This window comes from Mizuhopecten yessoensis, unplaced genomic scaffold (genome assembly GCF_002113885.1).
Source record: "Mizuhopecten yessoensis strain PY_sf001 unplaced genomic scaffold, ASM211388v2 scaffold1779, whole genome shotgun sequence".
NCBI lineage: Eukaryota > Metazoa > Mollusca > Bivalvia > Pectinida > Pectinidae > Mizuhopecten > Mizuhopecten yessoensis.
This window is the reverse complement of record NW_018404217.1, coordinates 494,198-518,077: the sequence shown is the minus strand read 5'-3', so window position 1 is coordinate 518,077 and position 23,880 is coordinate 494,198. Positions and strand designations below refer to the sequence as shown.

The 23,880-nt window shown below is 36.3% G+C and overlaps 1 protein-coding gene across 1 annotated transcript; it reads left to right on the top strand.

The window, feature by feature from the left end:
* Positions 1 to 22,183, top strand: LOC110440939 (protein SCAF11-like). Its single transcript, XM_021484055.1, has 15 exons — positions 1 to 65; positions 3,333 to 3,646; positions 4,065 to 4,267; positions 4,855 to 4,938; positions 5,255 to 5,382; positions 7,319 to 7,413; positions 7,792 to 8,018; positions 8,616 to 8,855; positions 10,314 to 10,519; positions 10,927 to 11,028; positions 12,010 to 12,158; positions 14,125 to 14,793; positions 15,189 to 18,448; positions 19,926 to 20,054; positions 21,318 to 22,183. The coding sequence occupies exons 2-15, from the start codon at positions 3,346 to 3,348 to the stop codon at positions 21,489 to 21,491; spliced, it is 5,967 nt and encodes a 1,988-aa protein (XP_021339730.1). The 5' UTR covers positions 1 to 65; positions 3,333 to 3,345; the 3' UTR covers positions 21,492 to 22,183.
* Positions 22,184 to 23,880: the final 1,697 nt, after the last annotated feature.

The window sequence follows — 23,880 nt, the reverse complement described above, 5'->3', positions numbered from 1 at the left end:
CCTCATACGGGCACTTAGAACTACCAATATGGTGGACATCTTGTGTCATGGCGAAATGTGTTGAGGTGGGTATTTTCATAAAAATAAATTCGATTACCCGATTAATCACTATGAACGATGTGTTAAGTCGGTCATCGAAGTCAATCGATGCATTTGCAATAAACGGACGAACATCAAAGCATCCTAGATGACAGGAATTTTCAGGAACACCGATCGTAGACAGCGGCATCGGATCAAGATTTCGCGATTCGGCATGAATTGAAAATTGTCTCGACTACCAGACGAGCGCCCCCAGACGAGTGATGGGATTTGCACGATCGAAAACCTCAGGACATTTTTTCATTAAATAACGTGTGCTTGGTGAAGTATGAGTTCACTTGCATCCGCTGGATGCAGCGTTATTAATATACACCAAGCTCCAGTGACAAAAAGAAAATAATATTTCACTTAGCTTCCAGACAATGTTGAAACATGTCATTTATGAAGACAGAGGCCCAGATTGGTCGTAATTGAACTTGAGATTTAATAATGGTAAAGGATTAATTTTCAACTGAGATCATCATAAATAAAAAGAAATGTTTAAGGAAATGCTATGAATTTAGGATATTCTAAATTAAAGTGATAGTCGCGATCGGTACATACTTTACAATTGTGTTCTCTTTTCATACGTAGCCTGCATCCTACAGATGTTATATTAAAAAAAAAACAATTGTCAAATATCCTCCATATGTATGCTGGGAGAGTGTTCTTCTGATAGCATCTTTCTCAGTGCAACACTACTTAAATTCACTGTACTACCGATGCAGTGCCAGTAATACATATCCAAACATGATCATATTACTCCATTCCAGCTTGCCAGAGTGATCAATAAGGGTGCAATATCTTACCAAGGTAGCAACACCATTTGCCAGCTTAGCTGGCTTGAAACCAGCTAAATATATCTTCATATGTCCTTGGCTGTTGCGAGGACATTAAACCCCAAACAACAGAACCTACTGTAACTGAATGCTACAATTTGTACATCCACTGCACTCTGTTTATATTTAACTAAAATTCAATTTTCAGGGATAAGATGTTTGTCGGATCCAATAACTTCCAGAACTAGAGATGACTCTTAACATTAAGTTTAGTTGGCAAGTGCATTATTTAGCACATTCGTCAGACACAGGAAAAGGAAATAATTTTATCCCAGCATATACATCATGTTAAAAAATGTCCAAGATTAATTTAATGTCCTGTTTGACCGTAACAAGTTTTGAGGATTCCTTGTTGATTATTGACAGTATTATCGCACAAAGGTTTTGGTTACACTGTCTGGATAGTGGATAGAAGTTTACAAAGCCTTCATCTCATCTAAATTTGTTTGGCATGTTCAAACTGTAAGATATTATGTAGTATATTTTTATATGAGTGGCTAATACTTTTGTAACTAATCTCATGATACCAAAAGTGGTGTCCAAAATAAACTGGAAAAAAAATGCATTAAAATTCTAATATAGTCAAAGGGACACAACTCTTGTTAAATGTACCTTAAACTCCACCAATTGTTCTCCTCTTCTGAGGAATGAACTGTTTTATATTATTTGAAGCAGACTTTTTTGTAAATTTTTAAAGCTTTATTTCAAAGTCATATGTTCTTGTGTTGGTAAGCCTTTTTGTTTTGTTTTACAGGTATTTGAATATTGCTGTATGCTCTCTCAACATAGAGTTGACATACACTTACATGTTTTATATGTATATTTTTCATTACGTTTTTAATGCCTCCAGATTTTTCTTCGTCAACGAGGGTGTATAACCTTAGCTATGATTTGTTGCTGCACTTCAGCATCATCTCTAGTAACGTTAACAACATAGATGTTCTTAGAATTTCCTCATTGTCTGAATATGAATGATACTGTGGTTGTCCTGTCCCTAAATCTTTGTTATTGGCCAGATTGCAAAGCAATCAGGGCTTATAGACTGGGGATTCCCCTCCATCCATTCGTCTGTTTGTCTGCACTAAGGTTAAGACGAATGGTTGAGCTCAGTTTTCAAGTTATTAATTATCCCACATCAACTAAACTTGCATGGCTTATGTATCAAAACCTGCTAATCACAGGCAATGCTTCAGATGCTGCTTCTGATCTACATTTTCCGCTTGACTTACCAGGTTAAGAAGATTGACTGAGGCCAGGCTCAATCTGCACTATGGTTAAGAAGATTGGTTTAGGTCACTTACCAAGTAACTACTTTTCCTACATCAACTAAACTTGCATGGCTTCTGTTTCTAAGGATGCCAATTATATAATCACATGCACTGCTTTGGATGCTGCTTCTGACTTATATTATCCACTATAGTGATCAGGTTAAGAAGATTGGTTAAGGTCAGTTACTAAGTAACTACTTGTTGTACATCAACTAAACTTGCATGGCTTATGTATCTAAGGATGCTGATCACATTCGATGCTTGTGATGCTGCTTCTGACCTACATTTTTGCTTGACCGACCAGGTTAAGAAGTTTGGTTGAGGTCATGATCAGGCCCCATCTGCACAATATATGGTTAAGAAGATTGGTTAAGGTCACTAACCAAGTACCTACTTGTCCTACATTAACTAAACTTGCAAGGCTTTTGTATCTTAAGGGATGCTTATCACATGGGATGTTTTACATGAAAATGTACTGTAGCAATCCGGCAGTTTCTTGTTTTTTATTAACTTGGACTACACATTTAATAGACTGTGATTTGTAGAAGTTTGTTTGATTTAAATCAACAATAATAAATAGATGAGGGTTTACAGATTGCTTGGAAAATGAAGATAAAGGTTTGATACTAATTAAGAATACACACAACCTGTAACACATATTAATAAGGAGGGTGTGATCTGATTAACAAAATGGTTTCCTGATGGTATCTGTAATTTCAGGGAGACTAGTAATCTTGATGAAAATAAAAATTGTGTATTTATCTGTAAATAAGCTTAATATAAAAAAGGTATTCTTGCTTCCCCTAAGAAGATGATCTGATAGAGGAAACTTGTTATATATTTTTGAAATTTTGGAAAGGGACACTGGACAAAATGTACAAGTCTATAATATAAACAAATGTAGCAGTGCTATCACTTTCTTAACAAGCATAGGCAACACATCTGCTTCTGTATTCACAAGGAATTCAAGAACCAATCTACTGAAGCTTGTTAACATTAAAGAACAAATATTGTTTAACACTTGTTTTTAGAAAATGATCAGTCGTTAAGTTCCAAAAATAACTTACAGGGTATTTTATTTGGCATTATATTCCTGTGAACAATAAGAAGGTTATTTAATATGTAAATTTTTATTGTTGTTTTCCAGCCCTGTGATTGACATGGATGAGGAGGATTCCTACTCCGATCCTGCACAAGAAAAGCCACCACAAACCAGCACCATGGACAACCAGCAAGCTAATGACATGGCAGAAGAACTGACTGCCGAGTCAGGCATGGAACAGACAGAGGACTTGATCTCAAGGAAGAGGAAAACAGCAGCAATTATAGAAAGTGGTGATGATGACGATGATGAAAGTGATGAGGATGACGAAAGTGATGAAGAGGAGGATGGAAGTGAAGATGATGATGATGATGATAATGATGATGATGAAGATGAGGATGAAGAGGAAGTTGGAGAAGGTAAGATTTTGATGATAATCACAGAGTATTTTCAACAGATTTTTCTAATAAACTTAAATAAGTTAGTTTAATAGACAAACATGTATTTTTTTGGTAACTGGTAGTTGGTTTATGTTTTACATATATGCTATCATAAGTCAATATGAAATATGACATAATAGTAAAAAAACAAATCTAAACAAATGTCCGAACAAAAGAGTCAACTTCAAATTGACAGACCTTGAATAAAGAATTGTTCATACTTTTCAAGTTCCTAATATTTGCAAAGTTTGACTAAGATGACCAATGCAAGCTACATGCATCAGTTGCAGAGAGTTGTTTGAGTGCCTGTAATAGTCTATAAACATTGTCGTCAAACATTAAATAAAGGAGCTTGACATTGAAAGACACAAATAATTATTCTTACCAAATTTTTCAGAATGGGAAACGGATGAAGAAGAAGAGGAGGATGAGGAGGGAGAAGAAGAAAGCCAGGAAGCCTCCACATTATTGGAGAGTGACTCAGACGGGGAGGGAGATAACTGTCCAGTTTGTCTAAATCGGCTTCGAGACCAGGACATCGGAACACCGGAGTCATGTGACCACAACTTCTGTCTTGAGTGTATCCAGGAGTGGTCAAATGTAGGTGTTTTCTTTAGTAAGACATCTGATGACACAATATCTTCATAAGAATCAATAGATTTTATTCTTATTAATACATTAATGTAAGACAGTCTTACACCAGTAAATGACAAAGTCTTATTCCAGTGAAGGACAGTAAATCTTTACACTAGTAAATGACATTAAATGTTACATCAGTAAATAGCACTAGCAGCAAGTCTTACACCAGAACATGGCGGTATGATTTGTGTCTGTACATGTTAAAGGTGTGAACATCCAGCTCTCTAATCTGCATCCATCTTTCTGATCTGATTATATTATCTGTCTATAAAGCCAATAGGATTAGAACAAGAATACTGTAAAACCAAGGAATAACTGATATTGTTGAATAAGAACATTCACTACTAACTATATACTAAAACAGAACGATATTGGTTTAAACAAGACATTGAACAATAAAATACTACAGCTTATAAATAAGTTTTAGAATATACAATGTTTTTACTGATAGTGAAAATGAAATTTTAATCAATTATGCAAAAACAAACTCATTTCACTATAGAAAAAAAATATACCTTATAATTTCCGCCTTGTAATCTTTGTTCCAGAATGTGAACACATGTCCTGTTGATCGTCAAGTTTTCAACCTGATCTTTGCAAAGCATGCTGGAGAAGACAAGGTTTTCCGACGGGTAAGAATGTCCTTCACCAAGTTATACCAGTATAAAAATGAAAATAAAAACAAGAACAAAATTCGAATGCAAAGTTCTTCTTCATATATAAACTATTGCTTGGAATATTAGGCCCATTCAAAAGTACTAAGTACTTAGAAAGAAATTTTAAAGGCCATTCCTAAATGTAAAGATTGTACAGAAAATATGCAAGAGTTCAACATCAATTATGCATAGCCAATATTTATTTGTCTGGACCCGATGCTTTTAATTATGAATTTCAGTGGTATTGTGTGCAATTCCATTTCTTTGCTGAGTTGTATGTATTTGTGTTAAGATTGTGGTGGAGGACAAGAACATGTGTGACATTCCTGAGGAGGAGGAAGAAGACCCCACCTACTGTGAGGTGTGTGGGCGGTGTGACCGGGAGGACAGACTTCTCCTGTGTGATGGATGTGATCAAGGGTAAGAGAAGGATACTGTGTGTCATCTATTCCGTCTTTGCATATTGCAGAGTTATCTTCTCTTGTGAGCAGGTATTGATTGTTACGTCATTAGTGTGTGAGAGTAACGTCATCAATTTTTGAGAAAACAACGTAATTTTCTCACACAAACCAATGACGTAACAATCAATCCCTCCTCCCAAGAGAAGATAACTCTGCAATACGCAAAGACGGAATAAAGCTGTGTGTTTATTTTCCTTCATTGTTTAAGGTGCATCATCTTACTTTAAGTACAGTATAAGATACTATTCATATTCTAGGTCACATAACCTATTTGAATAAATGAATTTAAGATTTAGTTTCCTGTTGGTAGTGTTTCTGTTACTATATTAATAATAAATTGCATCAAGGTATGTGGATAGGTTAATCATTTATAAAAGCCTGTTTATGTCTTCCAGTGATATTACAAGGTTGAATAGGGACCTTATAAAGGCCCCATCACCTGGATAAATTTTGCTATTTTTCTCAAAATAAATGAGAAAAAAATGCTTTCTTTTCCCCTAAATCAATGGGGGTGATATTTTTTTTAAATTAACAGGCACATGCCCCTGTGGAAAGACGTTAGAACAACCATTGGTCTTCATTCCGACTTGATACAAGTTTACTGAAGTACCATATGGTTTTCAAACTATTAATACTGGTACAAAAAAAAAATCATGTCTAGTTAGTTGGTTACTCCAAACATATGAAGATCTTTACGCAATCATTTGCCGAGTTGATATTGAAGGTTCTATGGTAACCGAGAAATATGTGAATGTTCATTAACAGCAGAAGTTTTGTGAATGTTCATTAACAGCAGAAGTTTTAGTGCTGTACAGTTATAGTTTGATTTGAATTGCTAAAATGATACCCCTATCAAATGAAGTAGAAAAATAAGTATTAGTTTTTCATTGTCATATTATAGGGGAAAATGAAAATAGAAATGATGAGCTACAACACCACTCAATCCGGTACAAAATGTAATGTTTGATTTACATCCTACGTGCTGACATGTTTCGGCCAAAAGGAGGCACAGTTACATGATGTTTGCAACTATGGTACAATGACAATAAAGGTCATGTGACTAAAACAATAAAGAATAACTGTGACGTCATCAAGTTGCTAAGAGTTACAGCCTGAAAGGGTGAAAAGGTTTAGCCATTTTTGATTGGTGCATAATTATAAATGCTAAATAATTTCAGTATGATGCACTAAAAGATTATATATAATTGTCATAGTAAATTGAGTATGAGTTCTAGTATTACAGTATTTACAATGCAAGAGATGATTAAAGGAACAGAAATCAGAGATAGTAAACATAAATGCGAGAATCTTTTCACCTTATCCTTATCTAACATTTTAGGACTGCTCACGCTGCTTATTGACTTAAACTCTATTTACAAGAGTTCTGACAATTTCATCACCCTTTACATTCTTTCTATTACAATTTCCATTCCTTAAGAGACAGAACAATAATCTTAGAGTTTTGCTTGTTTGAGCACTTTTGATACATTTAATTTTATGTTTACTGTCCCTACGTTGGGTCTCCAACCCCCCCCCCCCCCCCCCCCCAGTTGTTACTATAGGGGAAAAGATTGAAACATTGCAATAAAAACATATAGAAGGAGACTAGTCAAACTTTGCACCCTAACAGTGACCTGACATATGGGTTGAATTAGATGTGCATCTCAACTGTATTTCTTTTATTGAATATTCATATATTATGATGTTTCAGATGTTGGAAATAATTTAACGAGGCTGCAGTATTGTTGTGGCTATCAATCTTGTTTATTTATCAACTTTTCCATATGGTTATTTTGGGTGCTAATTTTGAAGCTTAAAAGGTGTGGCAGACATTTATTCTGACAGTTTGATTGTACATGTATAGATGATTTAGGATGTTTTGTGTTTGTTGATAGTTTTCACTGTGAATGCCTGACCCCTGCCCTACAAGAAATTCCTGTCGAGGAATGGTTCTGTCCCGAGTGTGCTGACCTCAACAAACAAGGTTCAGGTAAATAGCAGATAAAATTAAGTTACAGCTAAATGCTGTGTACTATATGTGGAAGTCCAACAGTGTTTACTATGACTTTTGAATGCAGTTAATGTAGAAGAAATGACCCATTGATGCCATAATAAGACAAAAGTTTCTGAATACTGTAATCACTTTGACTAGTTTGACTCTATCAATGCATAAATAGTTAAGAGATGTCAGTCTTAATACAAACATATCGTTGGAAACTCAGCCCTAGCCATTACCTTTAACAGGAGAATGAAATAGATTTGTTTAAGTCAGTCTTAATACAAACATATCGTTGGAAACTCGGCCCTAGCCGTTTCCTTTAACAGGAGAATGAAATAGATTTGTTGAAAATCCAGTCTTCTATTGCAGAGACAGCGGTCACAGTTGATGATTATGAAGAGGTCAGTGAAATCATTCATGAAAATGCCGATAGTTCAGCCACCCCCTTCCTCCGCCCCCGACGGCGACTGGTAGCCAGAACCCGTGTCATGGAGCGTGTGCGCAGTCAGATTGCAGAGCTTCGACGGGAACGAGCTCGTAGATACACTCGTCGTGAATACATTGCTGATTCCACAGATGAGGAAGACCTAATCATGGTACAGCTACAACATGTTAGCATAAGTCCAGTTAGAATCTGTTGGTTGTTGAAAAGAAACATGTGAAAAAAGGGTTTTAAAATAGAAGGAAACAGGTTGATTTCTTATATAGCAATCTTATAAAAGGTCTGTTATCTGTAAATATCTCCTCATAAGGGACATTTGATGTTTACATATGCACCAATGCAAATGATTGTTAATCATTGTATGTTTAAATATGGACTTCAGATAAAGTCATTAAGTTACTAAATGTTTAAAAACATAGGCACCAGCAAATTGTTCATCTGAATATCTCTTAATGATTACATACAAAAATCACTGTTTATCACTAAACAAATTACAAAGGCACCAGAGAATATCACTGTTTATCACTTGGGACATGCTAATAATTGATCATTTATATGTGTGATGGGGTCTAAAGTAATTGTTACCTTTGAAAAAAGGGCCCAAGGAAAAGCAATAATAATCCTGTTTATGGGGTGTGGGTTACATGTTAACTTATGAGTGGTCATTCTGTATTATTAATTCTGGAATAGCCTTTTAATATGTATATAGTTAACTGAGGAAATCACTGCTCATCACTTAATATTTACATAGGCGGCTGATGAAATGGAGACAAATGCAGCCTCTGGTGCAGGACCAAGTAATCCAGCCACAGTCATGAAGCACAAGACACCAACAAAACGCAAGAAGGCACCAGCAAAGAAAAAAAGGAAGAGAACTACCAAAAAGAAAAGGACCACCAAAAAAACTGGCACTAAACGTAAGAGGAGGAGGACAACAAAGAAGGGAAAGAAAGGCAGAAAAAAGAGGAAAACGAAGAAGACGGCTCGCACAGTATGTTTTTGCTATAAAAGCTATAGACCAAAAATAAGTTCATCTCCATATCATGTTAGTGATAGAAAAAAATACTTTTTGTTTACGTTCAAAAATCTATTAACAGTGTACCTCTTTAGAGAGTGTGCTGATCTTACTTAATTTTGTAAATGAGGGCATTTTTGGCCATCAGTGCAAACTCTGTCCAGCAGTTTCATTTATTTGGTTAACTCTGTTTCTATTTTGTTTCTGACAAACCCAAGTTCTTTTCCATAAAAGTCGGGTCACGACCAGATATGTATTTCAAACTTTGCAAATGTATCACTACAGCTCTGATGATGATCTATAATTTAAGAGGTCAATTGGGATCTCCCTGTAAATCATATTGTCTATAAATTCTGGTAGCTCCATGCTACTCTTTAATCTAGTATTCAATATGATTCGCTTGTGTAAGTTAACTTGGAACTAATTTGTCAGAAATTCTTACTTTCTGGTTTCACCTACTTGAAAAGGGCATTGCGAGTTCCCCAAATGTTGCGTTTCTCTTACATCACTGTTTTGACATAACTTATTGTTAAATCATTTGAATCAAATCATCTAATCTATGCATCACTTTGCTTGGGGCCTATCTTATACTCTGTCACCTACACTTGCGATTGTGAAATGTTGCGCACTGAAAGAGGGTCTTGTACTCGACTAATTCCAGAGCTCCTGCATTCTGCAAATTTGTCATACTTATGCATCTTTGGATGTTTAACAATACCATAATGTCTACACAGAATGAAATAGAAATGCTCTTAAAATTATATATTAAAACTGTTTTAAGTGTTCAGTCCCCATAAGATGGGGTTCAATAACACATATTCGATAGATCTTCATGTTAATTTTACTTTGATCTATAATCTTGACACATTGTACTAGTTCCTGTCATTACATCAATTTGACACATCCATAATGACTACGGCCAAACAAAATTGATTACTTGGTTCTTTTTAGGGCACCACATTGTCGATTTTATCGTGAAAGTAATAATAAAAAAATTGCGAATACGCCTGCCTTCGTCTCAAAAATAATCCGGGTGATAATAAAGGGTGAGGCACCTCTGGGTGCGGAGAGTTGCAGGGCCCAATAAGGAAATTTGAGGTTTAAATCTTTAAAATCTTCTTCTGTACCATTGGAGGGATTTTTTGTAATAAGAATAATTTCCCATGGTTGTTTTATTATCCAGGTGAGCGATACAGGCCCTCTGGGCCTCTTGTTACTTTAAATTCTGAAAGCTAAATCAAGGTTACAACAGTTAATAAACAACAGAGACAGAAAGAAATGATAGAAATGTAATTTTACGTTCTGAAAGTTAAATCAAGATTACAACAGTCGATAAACAATGGAGACAGAAAGAAATGAAAGAAACGTGATTTTAGTAATATATATGCAGGTGTGAATACATTGTCCTGAGTTAGAGTAACCTTTCTCTTGTAGGCCAAAACCATCAAGATGGAGATCCCAACAAGCACGGTGAAGGCGAGGATAGCCAGAAATCTGGGTCTCTCCAACCCACCGGTAGGCAGAACTATCCCACTGCAGAAAGCATCCGGGGAAAAGACAACAGAGAACAAAAAGCATGACTCAGGAATTGCACCGTTGTCTATCCTGGGACACAGAGATGATCTGTATTCATTTCAAGAGTAAGTCAACTCACTGCATGAAATTTTTGGCATTGTGTTTTCTGTGTTTGTGTTCAGAAGGTATGCAACAACAAAAAGTGCATGAAATAAGTGCTGTGAATCTTAAAACCTGTCTTTTGTATGCATTTTCCTATTATCATTCCTTGGTTTGTGGTTTTACCATCCTTATTCCCATTTGAATCTATTGAAGTGCATTTATTTAGTATTGATGGCATTCAAATTTCATTAATTTAGCCCACACAAATCTGATTGCCTCTTATCTAGCCAGCCTTTAAGGAGACATGTCATTTTCAGCTTATTCACTTCAATCATATTTTGTGAAGGTAGCACTTGAGCTTGGTTAAAGAGGCTAAACTGTACTTAACATATTACTGATGGTGACAGGTTTGATTTGATCTTGATTACAGTGAGGATGCTCCACAGCCAAGTACATCTGAGGTAACTCAGAGTAAATCTAGTCGCTATTCACGATCCTCCCTCCAGTCCCACAAACCTGTTGGTAAACCAAGGTATGTTTGTCCTGATTGCTTGTGAATGAACAATTCTGCAATTTCCAATTACCAAAAATTATGTCCAATTCTCATATGAATGTTGACTTATATTTTGAAATTTGATATTTGATTTATGAAGATTTCTGTACATAATATCCGAAAAAGTCCTTAAATATACGGTGTGATATTAATCGACTGCTCTTGATGTCTTTAAAATTATCTTCAAATTTTATAGAATTATAGTGATATAGGAAAACCATCATTTGTCTGATGGAATTAAAGAGTATAATGATAAGTTGATGGGGACATGTTAAGAAAATATTTAAAGAAGGGAAAAAGGGGATCACAAAATTCTGTAGGAGGATACATCTGTAGGTTCTGGAAAGAACAGGCTTCAGCCCTGCTGTATCCTACTACATCAGCAGAATTGGGGGATTTTCGTTTTGGTCTTCTAAAGGGACATTGAGGAAACCAACATTGATCTGCTGCCCCCTATATCTTTTCTACTTCACTTCTCTAATCCTTTTCAGTAATCCCTAGATATCTGGTTTCATAAGAACATTAGCTGTCTGCCAGGACGTTACTACCCATGCAAACAAATTTTGACATTATGAGAGGTTATAAATGTAAAGAAAAGTATTTACTGAGGTTTTACTATAATCAGAATTTGGAGGACCATTTATAATGAAAATGAAACTTTGGGTTTGTTTGTTAGTCTACCTCTCTAATCTTATGAAAATAGAGGATAACATTGATGTTAATAATTGAACTTTGTGAAAACCTGAACACTTGAATTAAGTAAAATAATCTGGTCAATTAACAAGAGAAAGAGATTACTAAAATGACAATTGACTTGTATGCAAATATGAAATCTTCTATGGTGACTTGACAAGCCTCATAGATTAATTGTCAGAAAAGTTGAGTTGGTGACCTAATAAAATGAACTGAATGTGCATTTGTTCATATAACAGTTGTTTTGATGGTTGTATCTATTTTCAGAGCCACCACAGCTTCCTCCTCTAGATGTGCTGCCGACTTGGTCCCCACTCCTGTCCCTGCCACTGGGGGATTTGATCTCCTTGGTTCCATAATTCAGAATCAGACAATTCTGGGGATGGACAGCAAGAATGTCACAATACAGAGAGATGGTAAGCTACAATGTGCTGTTACTGACTAATAGAATGTCACAATACAGAGAGATGGTAAGATACACTATTATTACTGACTAATAGAATGTCACAAAACAGAGAGATGGTAAGCTACAATATGCTGTTACTGACTAATAGAATGTCACAATACAGAGAGATGGTAAGATACACTACTGTTACTAACTAATAAAATGTCACAATACAGAGAGATGGTAAGATACACTACTGTTACTAACTAATAGAATGTCAAAATACAGAGAGATGGTAAGCTACACTACTATTACTGACTAATAGAATGTCACAATACAGAGAGATGGGAAGCTACACTACTGTTACTAACTAATAGAAGGTCACAATACAGAGAGATGGTAAGCTACACTACTGTTACTGACTATTAGAATGTCACAATACAGAGAGATGGTAAGATACACTACTGTTACTAACTAATAGAATGTCAAAATACAGAGAGATGGTAAGCTACACTACTATTACTAACTAATAGAATGTCACAATACAGAGAGATGGGAAGCTACACTACTGTTACTAACTAATAGAAGGTCACAATACAGAGAGATGGTAAGCTACACTGTACTGTTTCTGACTAATAGAATGTCACAATACAGAGAGATTGTAAGCTACACTACTGTTACTAACTAATAGAATGTCATAATACAGAGAGATGGTAAGCTACACTACTGTTACTTACTAATAGAATGTCACAATGCAGAGAGATGGTAAGCTACACTACTGTTACTTACTAATAGAATGTCACAATGCAGAGAGATGGTAAGCTACACTACTGTTACTAACTAATAAAATGTCACAATACAGAGAGATGGTAAGATACACTACTGTTACTAACTAATAGAATGTCACAATACAGAGAGATTGTAAGCTACACTACTGTTACTAACTAATAGAAGGTCACAATACAGAGAGATGGTAAGCTACAATGTGCTGTTACCGACTAATAGAATGTCACAATACAGAGAGATTGTAAGCTACACTACTGTTACTAACTAATAAAATGTCACAATACAGAGAGATGGTAAGATACACTACTGTTACTAACTAATAGAATGTCATAATACAGAGAGATGGTAAGCTACACTACTGTTTCTAACTAATAGAATGTCACAATACAGGGAGATGGTAAGCTACACTGTACTGTTACTGACTAATATAATACATAGTGTGGCTTTGGTATGGTAAGCTACACTACTGTTACTAACTAATAGAATGTCAAAATACAGAGAGATGGTAAGCTACACTACTGTTACTGACCAATAGAATGTCACAATACAGAGAGATGGTAAGATACACTACTGTTACTAACTAATAAAATGTCACAATACAGAGAGATGGTAAGATACACTACTGTTACTAACTAATAGAATGTAACAATACAGAGAGATGGTAAGCTACACTACTATTACTAACTAATAGAATGTCACAATACAGAGAGATGGGAAGCTACACTACTGTTACTAACTAATAGAATGTCAAAATACAGAGAGATGGTAAGCTACACTACTGTTACTGACTATTAGAATGTCACAATACAGAGAGATGGTAAGCTACACTACTGTAACTGACTAATAGAATGTCACAATACAGAGTGATGGTAAGCTACACTACTGTTACTGACTAATAAAATGTCACAATACAGAGAGATGGTAAGATACACTATTATTACTGACTAATAGAATGTCACAAAACAGAGAGATGGTAAGCGTCAATATGCTGTTACTGAAGAATAGAATGTCACAATACAGAGAGATGGTAAGCTACACTGTACTGTTACTGACTAATATAATACATAGTGTGGCTTTGGTATGTTACAGTGATAACAGTGATTTAATTATTCTATTGTTCTATTCTTCTTATAGCCATCAAAATAGCTGTTCTCTTAAGCATTTAAAACAAACACCAGTATTTATGATAGTGTCTTTTTCATTTATTTCAGGCACACTGCTAGCAAAACCAGAGAAAGGGTCCAACAATAAACCTCAAAAGTGTGAAACCGCCAAGCCAAAAGAGGAAAGTGATGAAGAATCTGGGGAAGATGAAGCATGCTTCTCGCCAGAATATGAGGATGAAGAAAATGTTGCTCAGACTGTGGAAACCAACATTGCAGTGAAGGAGGAAGATGATGTGGTGAAAGAGGAAGTCATACTGGTTCATTTAGAAGAGAATATGGAGAAGGAAAAAGATGACAGTGAGAATGAAGAAGAGGAAATGGAGAGTAATGCTGATGATGGTGAGAGTGAGGCTGATGACATTGATAATGAGGCTGGTGAGAGTGAGGCTGATGACATTGAGAATGAGGCTGGTGAGAGTGAGGCTGATGACATTGAGAATGAGACTGACAGCTTAAAGAACCAGGATGACGACCCTAATAGTGAGGCAGACAACAATGATGATGATGAAGCTGATGACATCAGGAAGGATGGAGACAATATTGAGAATGTGTCCAGTGACAATGAAAATGAGTCTGCTGACAATGAGATGGAGGCCTCTGAAAACAGGGAAGAAAACGAAGAGGAGGATGAAGCTGCAAATGATGACAAAGATGATGGTTCATTACAGGCAGACGACACAGTACAGGAGAAACAGGACTGTAACCAGAATGAAGGTTTGTATAGCTGTAACTGGCTCTGATATATTTCAACATGATCAGATTTGTTTTAAAGATTGAATTTGAGTATGGTGAATATGTAACACCATTATTTGTACTTCCTTTGAAACTCTGATTGGCTCCAGTCAAAATATAACAAACGTTAACCTCAGGGGATCATAGAAATTAGTGAATGCTTTATAATTATATGGTGTAAACTTTGATGGTAACTTCTGATTGGTTTGCTTACATTAACACCCACAAATGGGTTAGTTTTAAACTAAATTTGGGTTGCACATATATCGGCAAGGGTTGGGCCAAGTTTTATTTACAATTTTATGTGTGCATATGGCTACAACAAACCACAATAATGAACTGCAGATATTACATGTCCTGCTTGTTATATACTTCAGGTGAAGTTATGTTGCCAAAGGAAACCTGTGAGGATGCTGAAATGAATACAGATGAAACTGTTCATTGTGATAAATCAAGATCTTCCAGTCCTCTGGATTCTGTCAGATACCTCGATAGAGAAGTAACTACATGTTTAGCATCTGTTAATACCAACAGAGAAAAGGATGATTCCTCTGAAAAGGACGAGTATTCATGCCAAAATGATGAGGTTGAATCTAGGGCTCAGATCTCTTTTGATGAGGAAGTTGCAGGAATAGATGGCAGTGAAGAGAAAAATGCATCAGGTGAAGAAGAGGAGGAGGATGAGGAGAACCAAGAGGAGGCTGAAGATGAGGAAGCTACTGGTGAAAAAAGTGATGAGGAAGAGGAGGAACTGGAAGAAGTTGAGGAGGCTGATGAAAAGGAAGAAGAGGAAGAAGTAGATGAAGAGATGGAAGAAATTGAAGACGAGGATGAGGGGGAGGGTGGCGAGGAAGAGGTTGAGGAAGAAACAGAAGTTAAGCAGGATATGCCAAGTAAAAAGACCAATGATAACCTCAAAGAACAAGAAAGTGGTAGGTTAACAGAAATAATAGCTCAAGATGAGTTAGGAAATGCATGGGATTCTGATGGAGATGACCGTGGGGCTACTTGGTCAGAGGATAATATGGAAAATGAAGAGAGTAAAAAAAGGCAAAAGTCAAAGCATTCTGGGAAAAATCGGAAGAGTAGGAAGGGTGACAGTAGAGTAGTAGTGGAGGAAAATTCTCAAGATTCTAGTTTAATGGAAGACGCCCTTCTTCCAATTTCAGAATTTCCACGTATACCAAAGAAAAAACGAAGAAGCAGGTCTTCTAGGAGTGATCCTGATCCTGAAAAGGTTAGCTTGAGTAAAAGCAAACAGAGCAAAGATGAGGAAGATGAGGAGGAGTCTTTTAAAAGAACAGTAATGAAAGAGGAGGATGTGATAATCGTTAAAGTTGAAACTGGAAGAAAATTACATGAACTTAAGACAGAGAAAAAGGAAGTGAGGGAAATCTCGGAGAGTAGTTCAAGAAGAGAACGTGATGATAGAAAAGACTCTAAAAGAGGTCATGATCGAGATAGAGATCGGGATAGGGAAAGGGATGGATCAAGTAGGCACAAACATAGGCATGATAGGTACAAGTCACGCAGCAGGTCACGTGACAGACGCGACAGGTCAAGGTCAAGAGACCGATCGAGAAGGTCAAGGTCAAGAGAAAGGAAACGCTATGAACGGAGTAGATCTCGATCATGGGAACGACATCACAAGAGACGAAGGCGGGATAGGAGCAGAGAGAGGGAAAAAGTGTCCCGTCGAAGTAAAAGTCCAAGCAGAAGGATGCAAGAGAAAGAAAATAGGTTTAGTGGGGATGATAAACGTCAAAAACGTCGTGAGGAAAAGGTTGAAAGAAAAGAGGAAGTAACTCTCTGGACAAAAAAACCTCGTTTAGTATCGGAAGGTACTGATAGCAGTGATAGGAAGAAAGTGAAATCACCAGAGCATAGTGCAAAACATTCTGAGGATAGTAAGCTAGGTAGAAGTGATGAGAATGCTAATAAAAATAGTGCTATTTCTGAGGATATGCGAGAACGACTTAAGATTCCTCCTCTTATGTCTCGGAAAATCACAGTGGTAACAAGTAAGAAACCAGACATTGAACAAAACCAACCAATATCTGTCATTACAACTGAAAAAACACAAAACATTAAGGTGATAGGCAGTCAGCAACAGAAAGGGAATGAATCTCCCTCTGAAGTGATTGACTTCAAGGACACGGACGATGAGGAAGTATCTGAGGACAAGGCAACGGTCCAAAACATCTCAGCCATCCAGATTCCACCGCTGATGTCAAGGAACATCACCCTGAACCGACCCATGGAAAGTGCTGGAGAGTATGATCCAGCCTTTCCCACAGATGACCCTGAAGAATCTAGTCCTCCCCTCCCTCCACTGGACACAGAGCAAATGATATACAATGTGCCCCCTCCACAGATGTCCTTCCCTCCACATATGATTGAGGAGGGATTTGCTGCTCACCAGCGTCTCTCTCCACTTCCGCCTCACCAACCCCCTCCCCCAAGTCAGAGTATTCTAGGGGAAGGAGGTACTCTCCTCATGCCCACTGGTGATCATCAACAATCTCTCATACAGCAGCAAAATGTGCCTCCGATGCCACTAGGTATGCGGATGTTACCACCAGGTTTTCAGCCAGGCATGCCTCCCCAGAGGCAAATGATGATTAACCCAATGTTAATCAATAGGGGGCCATTCAGCAGATTCCCCAGGTTTCAGACAGGCCACCTGCCACAGTTTAGTCTTCAAGTGCCAACGAGTGGTGGCATGATGCCACTACAGAACCGCTTTGGTCCTCGTATGGCACATGGAAACCTTCCAGGACAGCCTAATCTTGTCAATGGAGGATTTGAACCTATGCCGCCAGAGTCTGGACCTCCACCCCAATTCCAGCATATATTACGAGGGCCAAGTGATCCACGTATGAGCCATGACCCTCGGATGCAGGGCCCACCGCCAGGACCTCATCCACGACACCTGTCAATACAGGAATCTAGCATTCCTCCCCTGCTGCCTGAGCTTGACCTCAGGGACAGGCTGCCTGGGGGACCAGGGGAACAACATAGAGAGGGTCCACCTCAAAGTCTCCAGGGTCTTAGTCAGATGGAACAGATAACGCACATAACCAAAATTCTCAATGTACAGGCCCAACTAGCCATGATGGCCAAAGAAAATCATCCTGGGGAAGCTCCTGGAAATGAAACAAATGGGGATGATGTATTCAAGGTGCCACTTCCACCTCTTGGGGGTGGCAAACAAAAACTAGTCTTAGGTGGTGCTATGAACTCAAATGGAAAGGAGGAGGCGGAAACCATGGAGGTGGTCGATATGGACATGTCGTCACCCTTAGATGACGGAAATATTGAGCTCCATCTAACACAGGACAAAAATAACGATAGAAATATGTTTGGCAGCTTAGGAAGTGATTCTAGTTCAAAATCCTCGGACAGACGGAGTAAAAGAGACAAGAAGGGGTCAGATAGTCATTCAGGTAAAGTGCGGTTTAAGGGTGCACGTGACAGTGAAGAACGGACTAGTAAGTCTTCGCGAGTGAAAGTGAAAGAGAAAAAATATAAACCAACAGAGGATGAAATGGACGATGTCATGTTTGATGATATAATGAACGATATGTCGAACGATGAAATGCCATCTTCTGCTGTGGAATTAACAAATAAAGAAAAGGTATGTTATAATTCAAGAATGTTTTGATCTATTGCATGAGGAAAAAGGTTAATGAAACGATGCATTGAAGCAATTGTTGATAAAAATGTTCAATTTAAGGGTAATCACGAAAGATATTTGTCAGTTAGCATCATCTTTTTATATTCCAACTTGCAGTAGCAATACCGCCAATAAGAAGAATTATTTTTGATGTCTGAGATCAACCGAAGACATGTCCATTATTTACACTGATTTCATGTAGAAAGTAGTAGATGTTGTCTAAAGAAACCGATGTTCTGATGTTCGCAGGATTTCCGGTTGAATAGATATAAATGACGCTGTTAAGACAGTGACGTGTTATTTTTTGAAAACAATAGGATTTTGGATTTTGGATTATATTTTAACTGTATAGACATGAATGTACCAATTCATGGTTGAGATGAGTTTCTTGTTCACAAGACACAACACATTTATAAATGATTGAGTGCAAAAAATGTACAGATAAATATCCTGTTTCACAGTCAATTTGATATTGTTTATTTGCACAGTCTAGTGTTTCATTCATGCATGGAAAGTTGGCTCCTTGTTTAAGTAGTAAACTAGTCAGTGGGACTGATAATATAAAATGTGTTGATTCACAAACTTCTTCAAACTTCATTTCAAAATAGATTTTGGAGCCTGAAACAATTGTTTGAAGGCCTTTTTGATCAACCCTATTTAAGAAATGATAATGTTTTAATTAAGAAAATTTGGAAACACCTTTTTTCTGGGGTTCAAAGATCCAAAACAGTAGGGCATCATAAAGTGGCGACATGGAGACTGCATTTAAAAGCACATTAATCAGAAAGTTGGGGGGGGTAATATGTGCATAAATTTAGGGGCAAAATGTTTCGAAATGTATTTATCACATAATGTTCTGTGCTATCCAGTGAATATACCCATGTCATATTTTTTTGCGTATTAACCCATGTAATTTGACCTATCAGGTCTGTGACTGGTTGTAAGTTTCAATTGTCCCAATTGTGATCTCATGCCTAGGACAAGTATATGACGTCACACTGACTTGCGCACTGGAGTCAAAATAGCGGCTTTTTACGTTTCGAAGTTGCAAGAAAATTGTGGTTTTACACAAATAAATGCCTGAAATCTTGATTATATGATAAAGAGGATCTTTCACTCGTTTTCATTTCATATGAAATTTATGAAACTCGTCACAAATTTTTCATTTTAGCTTGCTAAATTCTGCATTTCATAAATCTCATATGAAATGGAAACTCATGTAAGATCCTATATTTTTTGATAGTATATATCCTACAAACCAGAGTGTTGTGTTTTAGGTAAGTAAGTTGTGTAGAAGCTACACTTAATGAGTGTTTATAATATGTCCTACTAAAGAAACAAGTTGTGTTTTAGTACCTAAAGAAGAAGCTACATGTACATGTATACAATACCTTCAGTGGTATTTGGATGTCCTACTAATAGAACTGTTGTGTTTTAGTACCTGAAGAAGCTACACCTCCAGGAGAGGGTGGTGGATGAGGTGAAGGTTGCACTCAAACCATTCTACAACACAAAGCAGGTCTCTAAGGACCAGTACAAGGAAATCCTCAGAAAGGCTGTACCTAAGGTTTGTCCATTTATATCGTTTGGCCAGAGGCTTATTGATATACATCAGAGCATTTGTGACGTATTGCCACTCATCTTTGCTTGCAGGGTTTAAGAGCCATAAAGTTTGTTCAGTTAAATGAACTTTTGACGTCATCAGGGTCAAATTTTTATGAAAAAACACAACTTTTGAGGATCTATGAAGATGTAGATAAATAATATACATTGTGTTTGTTGCTAAACGGGATAAACGATTATGATAAATGACTGGCTCCCTATCAAGGTAACAAGGATCATTTCCATCTTCATCTTTCTTCAAATATATCTGTACAATGCAGTATACTTAAAGTTCATCTTAGATGGGTTTGTTCTACAAACAATCTTGACTGAATACTCATTTAACCGTGAAAGTTACATGTGTTTGGTTTAGTGATACAAATGAGTTTATTGTGAGTTAACCTTTTAAAAGTTCAGAGGTTCAGACATAAATAAGATAAAAGAATCAATATTTCACAACAATGATCATATGAGCATCAACTCATTCAACCCTGAAATTTCATAATGCACTTTTACAACCTTTGAATCGGAAGGGTTCAAATGTGTCTTCAGGGGTGAATGAGTTGAGGCCCTCTTCAGGGGTGAATGAGTTAAGGCCCATTGGCCTCTTATTATACGTTCAGGCCAAAATTTAATAGATAGGGATAAAGTTATCATGTTTTAACCCACCTAGAATTCTCCAATTAAACAAAAACAATGACAGATGCTTAAATATGCTAACATGTCCTTGAACATCGCAAAAATAAATGAACTATTTAAGTCGGCCATGCCAGGCTTCTTAATTTTGGTAACGTTGGTAACTTATATGCAGTGTCCCAAACATACAAAACTAAAGCTACACTCGCTTGTAAACAAAACTTGACAAATGTTACTTTACCCGTAAATCCATCATAAACACTGAAAGCTATATTTAGGACCGATTGTTATTACCATAAGCCAGTGAAGCTTGAACGTCAGGGTCTAATATTAATGGTGTTCGGGTGCAGCTACCTATATACCGGTACGTCAATCCCACATAAATTGGTCCTTCATTTGTTTAAATTTGAAGGAAGTGTACATGTCCACTGATTTTCACAGTTTTTACCTTAGTGACTACATTCACTTTATTGCCTCTGAAAAAATAATTATGTAAAAATTGAATGGCAAAAAATGCATCTTATTTTAAGACTTATACGAATATTAGATAACAGGGTTATTGTTCTAATGATAGGTGTTTTCTTTGTTTCAGGTGTGTCACAGTAAGAGTGGAGATATCAATCCTGTAAAAATTAAAGTGTTAGTGGAAGCTTATGTGTCCAAATACAAACGTGATGCTCCTAAAAAGTCTACAGTGAAGCATGCAAAGGACAGTGCCGTGAAAGCTAATGGAGAGGTGAAAACGAAGAAAAAATCAAGTCGATAGCACAACTCAGAACTTGTAGTGTCTCCATTTTCAAATTGTTTGTGGAGAAAATTCATATATAGAGTTTTGCAATGGAATGAAGTTTTTTTATATTTAGATTTTCCTGTGAATGTGTGAGTTGAATGTAATTTTAGGGATTTTCTACACAGTAGAGAGGGAGAGTGTATTATATGTGTATGTCAGTTGGGAGGTAGAGAGTATCATCAGGGAAGCATGCAATTAATGTTTTATGGTTGTTACCACAGTTAATCTGTCCAAGTTTTTGTGTTCCTTCGACTTTGTACCGGGTATTTGGTTTTGTAATATAATATTCACTCACAACAACAAGACAATACTTTGTATCAAAGAAACTGTGTTAATGACAGTGTTCAATCTTTTATGTAAAAGTGATATTTTTGAAGATTCTAATCCATGCCATCATTGTTAAAAAAATTGCACTCATTGATAATTCTTCATGTATAATGCTATAAATTTGCTGTGTCAAATATTTTGCATTCCTTTATTTTTGGGGATATAATTTGGCTAAATTAAAACATTTTTTTGGACGCCAAATCAGTAGTTCAAAGAAGAATTTAATGGTCACAAACAGTTCATTTAAATGTCATGCAAAAGGTAGCACTATACAGTGGCTTTGCTAATGTTATAGACTGTTGGTGGAACAAGTGTCAGCTTTTGTTTTAATTGGTGTAGTTGTTAAGNGGGGGGCATTTTAAAACAAGTACAAGTAATAACTGTTAATTAGTGATCATGTATAATGCTATAAACCAACCCTTGTCTGAATGAAGATTCGTATTAGTTATATCTACCAAATATTGAAATAATGTGATTTTGTTGGCATTGTTTCTTAAAGTGTATTGAAACGGTGATAACAGATATTTTTTTCTTTCTTAAAACATTACTTTTTGAGACTTTGAGATATACTTAAGATGCTGGCTAATCAATTTTAAAGAACTAATTTTTAAGGTTTGGTCAAATACATGTGTGTAGAAAATTTACCAAAACTGACATAAAAATCAAATCAAGTTAAATGAAAAACTTGGATAAATTTATAACATAAGTGGTTTATAACACCAAAATCATTTGAATGAAGCATTACCTTCAGCAAAAATACATTCAGTTTAATTATGAATTTTATTTCATTAAGTAATTGTTTATACCACCTGTGTACTTTTTCAAGTCAAAGGCAAGCCAAGTATAGCTAATAGAAAAATGAATAAATTGAAATTGAAAGTAATATCTGAAAGAATTGTATTCATTATGTCAGAGTGATAACCAGTTGTTTTTGGAAGCTGTGAAGTAAATCTGTTTTAGGGGTCAAAAGTAAAGTTTACTTGGGGCCCCAACAAGGATTTCAATGACAAAGATGTTGTATAACAGTTTCAGTGTAATTTCATATCATGTAAAAATACACCATGATTCTCTTATTAAGCAAAAACTATCCTGCAGATACACATTAAGAATGACAATGAAACTCTCTAAAAACATAATAAGAATTTGAGAGGAAAAGGACAGGAGGGTACAATTTTGATAAAAAGGGTGTAAAATATCACTTTTTCTTAAAAACAAAACTACAAAATATGCCTTTTTAAAAGCTATAAAAATTACCATGTAGACGGATGTCCAGATGAAAGAGCATTGTCAGGTAAAACAGGATCTGCTCTAAAGTAGACTGGATTAAAGTGGTCACCATGGCATGTAGACATTTGTCCACATTGAGGAGGTTTTACTGTAGACATTTGTAAAGATGTAGATTGAAGAAGTCGCTGTTCACGCAGTTTTCTGGATTAAATATGTAACTATGTATAAAGTTGTCCATATGAAAGAGGTCACACTGGTATGGTTATCTAGATTGAAGAAGTCTCCATGCACAGATTTCTGGATAAAATCGGTCACCATGTATAAAGTTGTCCACATGAAAGAGGTTTATTTCAAGATTAAATAGATCACCATGTATAAAGTTACCAAAATTGAAAAGGTTCCACTTTTCAGTTATCTAAGATTAAACAGGTTTCACTGTATAAAATTGTCTAGATTATAAATCTTATTTATTTTACAATAATAATGAAAACAAGTTATTTCAACTTATATTAGTCACTCTTGTTGGCCTAGATTTTAGTGTGTGCTGGAGTCTGTGAGAGAAAACCTGAGTACCCCCGAGAACACCAAGGTGGTTGAGCAGGTGACCCCATACCTTTTCACGTCTGGTTGGGGAATCTTTGTCAAAGGTGAGTGTGCTATGCACTGTGCCACACAACCATCCAGAAAGAGTTATTATCTAGGTAAGAGGTTTAAGTGTATACAGTGGTATAAGTGGTTTTCCTGTATTTATTTGATCAGACATGGGAGGGTACACTGTACAGTTTCCTTAATAATGAGGTTACACTGTACA

What these genes read in the sequence shown, in the direction of transcription:
- LOC110440939 (XM_021484055.1), top strand. Translation starts at nt 3,346, where the DNA reads ATGGATGAGGAGGATTCCTACTCCGATCCTGCACAAGAAAAGCCACCA. An exon ending in TGTCACAATACAGAGAGATG is followed by an intron (nt 12,159 to 14,124) that starts GTAAGCTACAAT and finishes CATTTATTTCAG; the next exon opens with GCACACTGCTAGCAAAACCA. An exon ending in TCAGAAAGGCTGTACCTAAG is followed by an intron (nt 20,055 to 21,317) that starts GTTTGTCCATTT and finishes TCTTTGTTTCAG; the next exon opens with GTGTGTCACAGTAAGAGTGG.